Raw genomic sequence first — 5984 nt, 5'->3', positions numbered from 1 at the left:
AAAACACACCAAAGTAAAGGTATACATGTTCCTAGGTTAGTACGCACGCATAAATCCGATTGAAAGGTCCCATATTCTCACAACACGCTGTGACAATGCAATGCACACTAATCTAAACAAACGCCTTAAGAGATCAAAGAGCGCTGCGAACGTCCGTATTCAACACTAAAAGGTACTCATGACCGGTTATTGTTCAGAAAGATGCTAAGGTGTAAAATACAACAGTTCTAAAGGAATATATATTGAACATAAAAATGAACAAAACCCCAAATTTACATCGTTGAATACGTGTGCCTCAAGAATTTTTCATAGACAAAACAATTCATCAAGATCAGGTTCGGACGGGACATGTATTTCGGTTTTTATCTGGTGCTAATAAGAAGCGATATATGGTAATTATAATTTAGCACTGAAGGATGCAAGTGAAGATTGTTTAGAAAAAATGACTGAAGGCAGAAAATATTGTAAGTGAAGGCTTCACGGGAGACGTTTATTCTCACCCGCTGGCAGAGACGAGCTTCCAGCGAACAGCGCCGAGCGATGACGATAGAAATTTACAGGTGAAAGAGAATGAAGTCGCAGCCAGAGAGGCGACGAAGTCGAAGGCGCATAAAGTTCCCCCACTAACTACCCGCGCGGTCAGAAGCGGCCAGCCTGGCCGTGATCAGTCTGATGCTGAGCGCCGAATGAAAGGCTTCAGGCGGTAGACGTGGACAATTTCAGTCCCGCGATAACGGCGGTCCGGTGGAGGATCAACAGGAGTTACGCGGTAGTTAACTGGTGATGTTTGGGTTAGCACCAAGGAGGGACCAATGAAACGAGGCTGAAACTTGTCGCAAAGACCAGGCGTCCGCAGACGGGTAGAAAGCAAGACCTCGTCTCCAGGATTGAACAAGACAACGTGGTGCGTCGTGTCGTAGTGGCTCTTGCGATCTTCGTTGCAGGCTTCAGTGTTCAGGCGAGCGAGGTGGCGACCTCGGGCCACGCGGGAGAGGCATTGTTCGTGGAGAGACGGTGAGGAGCTCGCAGGCGCCGAGAAGAAACATGCGTCGAGAAGGGTCGTGTGAGAACGGCCGAAAACGAGGAAAAACGGGGAGTAACCAGTGGTTCGTTGCAACGCGGAATTGTAGACAAAAGTGACGAAAGGAAGGGCTGCGTTCCGATTCCGGCGGTCAGGTTCGACGTACATAGCAATCATATCTGACAGGATTTGATGGAACCGCTCAGTAAGACCTTTGGTTGTGGGGGGGGGGGGGGGGGCGGTAGCTGGACGTCATCTTGTGAAGTGTAGAAGAAGCTTGCAGAACATCGGCAACAACGGTCGAAAGGAACGTCCGGCTGCGGTCACTGAGAAGCACATGCCGGGCGCCATGGCGCAGCACGATGGATTGGAGAAAGAAGGAGTCAACTTCGGGGGCCGAGCCACCAGGAAATACTGCGGTCTCGGCGTAGCGTGTCAGATGGTCGATGGCAGTGACAATTCATCGATTACCTCGTGTAGAGGAAAGAAGCAGGACATAAAGGTCGATGCCGACGATGGCGATCGGTGAGGCGGGGTATGGCAGAGGCTGCAGATGTCCAGCGGGAGGTGAATTCGGCCGTTTTCGGCGTTGCCAGAGCGGGCAAGATGCGACGTATGTAGCGACGCTGGCGGAAAGGCCAGTCCAGAAGAAACGGATCTTGATGCGGTCATAGGTTTTGTGAAAACCTAAGTGAGCGGCCGTCGCGTCGTCGCGGAGGGCCTCCAAAATACGGGGGCGAAGTGTACGTGGTACCACTGGAAACCAGCGGGTGCCATCAGGGCAGTAAACGTAGCGGCAGAGCAGATCATTTTCGAGATTGAACTGGTGAGGCTGCCGACGCAACCGAGCGGTAGGAGGGTAAGAATCTCCCGTGAGATGGTCGATTAGGGAGCGGCAATACGTATCATCGTGTTGATCCGACGCAAGGTCGTTTCAATCATCAGATGCGACGCATGGGAGGGCGGCGAGGTGGGGAAGAGCTTCCGACGATAAGGAGGCGCTGTGACAGGTGGAAGGTGGTGTTGAAGACCGACTCGAAGAGTGCAGAAGAGGGCAACGAGAAAGGGCATCGGCGTCTCGGTGCCTTCGACCGGAGTTGTAGGTGACGTCAAAACTACTCTTGCAGGCGAAGAACCCAGTGGACAAGGCGGCCATTCAAATTTTTGAGGCTAGACAACCAGCATAATGCGTGGTGGTCTGTGACGAATATGAAGTGGCGGCCGTAAAGGTAGGGGCGGAATTTATGAACTGCCCAAACGACGCAAGACATTCCTGCCCAGTGATAGTGTAGTTACATTCCGCAGGTGTCAGATTGCGGCTGGCGAACGCAATAACTCTTTCGCGAGAAGTAGCATCACGGTGGAGAAGAACAGCACCAAGGCTGTGGCCGCTAGCGTCAGTGTGTAGACTGGTTGGAGCAGCATCGTTGGAGTGGCCAAGGACAAGGTAGGAAATGAGAGCTTGCTTCAAGGCTTGAAAAGCACTTGCGCATTGCTCAGTCCAAATGAAAGCACTGTGATGTGTGAGGAGCTGATGCAGTGGCGCGGAAATGGTAGCAAAACTTCGTTTGAAGCGGCGAAAATAAGAGAACAGACCGAGGAAACTGCGCAGTTCTTTAGTCTGATTGGGACGGGAAAAGTTCAAGACAGCGTCAAGCTTGTCAGGGTCGGGTCGAATGCCGTCCCGGCTGAGGAGGTGGCCCACAATCGTGATTTCCTTCCTGGCGAAATGGCACTTTTTTATATCAAGTTGAAGGCCAGCAGAAGCGGGGGAAAGTGAGCACTTATCGATGTGGCGTAAGTGTTCACGAAAAGTTGAAGAGAAAATAAGAATGTCGTCCAGATAGCATAAGCAGGTTTTCCATTTCATGCCGCGAAGGACTGTATCAATCATGTGTTCAAAAGTAGCAGGAGCCTTACGCAGTCCAAATGGCATAACATAAAGTTCGTAAACGCCGTTGGGAGTAGCGAACGTGGCCTTTTCCTTGTCTGCATCATGCATGGGAATCTGCCAGTAACCGGAACGAAGATCCAGGGTGTAAATGTATTCAGCTCCCCGAAGAGAGTCGAGGGAGTCATCAATCCGGGGCATAGGGCAAAGGTCTTTACGAGTAATTTTGTTGAGTGCAATTTTGAGAGAATGAAGTCGCAGCCAGAGAGTTGACGACGACGAAGGCACGTAAAGTGCCCCACACTAAGAACGACGTAACCTTATGTGGAATGCAAAAGTAACGGCGCTCTGCGGTATATTTTTTGAAAAGACCTAAGCTAGTGGCCGTTGTTTCTGAACCGAAGGTATATATATATTTTTTTGCGGCCTCGAGTGGTCTTTAGTGGTATTTCATTTATTTATATTATAACTTTTAAGCTTCTTCAATGCAAAACTTTCGCAACAACATTTTTGATGTTCTTCACAAACTCCATGTGGAGCTCAGCGGCTATTTTGGGAGAATTAACATTTAAATAACCCTTCCCCCTTTGATTTAAAACATAAAATTTTTGGCTTCCTCTCCAGTTAAGCTTTAAGCAACACGTTAATTCTCCTGAGTTGAGAACTATCCATACTATTTCTTTTCACTGTTCACTGTGATCTGAATTAATGCTTCTGGAAATGTTTTCACTTCAAACAATACGCCTCCAGTCATGAAGTTCATTTTTTCAGTGCCGCGAAAATTGGAGAATGTTTTTGTAAATCCTCCGTTTTACCTAATGAGGCGCTATTAACTTCTAAAGTTGTACACGCCGCAAGGCCAGTGTGGCTAAAAACTTCCCCCGCAAAGTTTTGGAGTGCAGAGGGAGAAGAAAAAGCTCATAACGAACACGGCTGGGCTGATATTCAGTTATTTTGCTCAAGAATTCAATAACAAACAGGGGCACAAAATACGCAGGAAAAATATTGATTAAAAGCAAATGAATTCATCAAAGGCGTGAGGTAATAAAATCAGAAATTAAACAGTTTAGGAGAAATACAGCACGATCCATGTCCATGAAACGCATTGAGTAGTGCCCGTTGCTTTCTCCAGTTAGTAGTTTCGATACTCCGGTTACACAAATTTTCGTTTATAATCGACCAAGCGAAGGAGTGTTTTGCAATTTGTTCCGCCTTCTACTTCAGGTTTTTGATATTTTAGATCAGTATTTTACTTCGTTGCAGTCCGTTAATTGGGGCTTTAAAACATGCGTTCATCTCGCAGTGACAATGTTTAATGCCTGTGATGCACCAGCAGATATTGAAAACAATATAATTCAGCCCAGATTATTTGAACTACGGTTATAAGGCCTAAACAAAAATGAAATTACAATTAGCAGAACTTTGGCTAGTACTATTCTGCGCGTAGGAAAAGTCTGGCGGGGAAAAACAGTGCATCAGTAGCCTTGTCATCAGAGCATCCCGTGCAGCTTATCTTTTAGCATTGTGAAGGTTACGGTATTGAGCCCTCCTGCAGTGCTTTTCCGCAAACCCCTTCATTATTCTGGCTGGACCTCCCTCTCAAAAAGAAATCTGTGGGTGCATGTGCAGCAAGCCAAACTCTGTTATTGTCCTTTACTTGTTTTGAAACTAATTGCTACGTAAGTCTTGATTCCGCTTAATGTGTAAATATTCTCTTATTCGCGCGCGCTAATGCTTACTACGCGGCCAGCTTTTTAGAATGCGTTGAAGCTGTCATCCTCTGTTAATGCGAATGAAGGACTGAAATCTCTATTATGCCTGTGCTAAAGCGGCACTACCATAACGAACTCCTCGGAAACGGCAGAAGAGGCGACAATCGCCCTTGCTATCATTAACACAGAAGTTACTACCATACTCAGCGACTCTAAATTTGCCATACGCAATTATGCGAGGGGCAGAATTTCTCAGGCAGCAATGAGCATATTGGGTCAAACCAAATACTTAGACAGAATTATTGAATTGATATGGGTCCCGGCTCACTCGAGGAACCCTGGTAACAAAGCGGCACACATAACAGCTCGAGGATTCGTCAGCCGAGCAGGGGACGTTGTCGTTGCTGAGAGTTTTTAGACGGACGGCCTATCATCTTTTCACGATATTAGTAATCATTTTAAACTTGAAAGGAGGATATTCCCTCCTCCAGACAAAGCCTTTAATAAGAAGCAGGAGACCACTTGGAGGCGACTCCAGACGCGATCCTTCATGACGCCTTACCTGTTGTCAAAATTCTACCACGGTGAATACTACCCTGCATGTACATTATGTGGTGATTTAGCCACTTATGATCACCTTTTGTGGAATTGTAAAGAGAAGCCGCCCCCGAAATCTCTGATACAGGTTCCTACTCTCGAGCAGTGGGAGGCCGTGTTGGTCAGCTCAGACTTGGGAGTTAAACCCGGGTCATTGAATGGGCTACTCAGGTCGCTGTAAGCCGTGGACTGATAGCCACCTAGCACGGATCGTCTGTATTCTGCCTTTTCTGACGAATTAAATGTTTTCTAATCCAATCCACGTTGCAGTGTAGCTTGATTCGGGACTGCGTAATCTGTTGCGCCGGTTCCTACCACCATTCTCAGGACTGTTGCATTACTGTGCCTTTGCCTCTCCCTGGTGTGCCCCTTCACAGGCTAGAGCTTCGCCACACTATTTTTTCTGGTGTATAGTTTATGGGGTTTTAACGTCCCGAAGTGACTCCGGTTACGAAGGAAGCCGTAGTGACGGGCTCCGGAAATTTCAACCAGCTGGGGTTCTTTACCGTGCAAGCTGACATCGCACAGTACACGGACGTCTAGAATTGCGTTCCCATCGAAATTCGACCGACGCGGCCGGTTTCAAACACGTGTCCTACGAGTTAGCAGCTGAGAACCATAACCGCTAAGCCACCATGGCGGCCTACATCACTTTTTGTCTTCATACACGGCACTGCTGTTAGCCGAATTCATCTACACGTCAACCCCACCACTTCGAGACCATCTCCCATGCCTTTTTATGAGCGCTGCCCTCCTTATGAGC

At 47.8% G+C, this 5984-nt stretch overlaps 1 protein-coding gene across 1 annotated transcript; it reads right to left on the bottom strand.

The window, feature by feature from the left end:
- Nucleotides 1–664: 664 nt before the first annotated feature.
- On the bottom strand, nt 665–1198 carry LOC144112588 (uncharacterized). The gene has a single exon (XM_077645384.1). It carries the CDS (start codon nt 1196–1198, stop codon nt 665–667), a length of 534 nt encoding a protein of 177 aa, XP_077501510.1.
- Between the last annotated feature and the right edge of the window lie 4786 nt (nt 1199–5984).

Source organism: Amblyomma americanum, unplaced genomic scaffold, assembly GCF_052857255.1.
Source record: "Amblyomma americanum isolate KBUSLIRL-KWMA unplaced genomic scaffold, ASM5285725v1 scaffold_427, whole genome shotgun sequence".
Lineage (NCBI taxonomy): Eukaryota > Metazoa > Arthropoda > Arachnida > Ixodida > Ixodidae > Amblyomma > Amblyomma americanum.
The sequence above is the reverse complement of the archived record's forward strand: the minus strand, read 5'-3'. Positions and strand labels throughout refer to the sequence as shown.

Excerpts from the sequence above, each read along its gene's own strand:
- LOC144112588 (XM_077645384.1), bottom strand. The coding sequence starts at position 1,198 with ATGATTGCTATGTACGTCGAACCTGACCGCCGGAATCGGAACGCAGCC.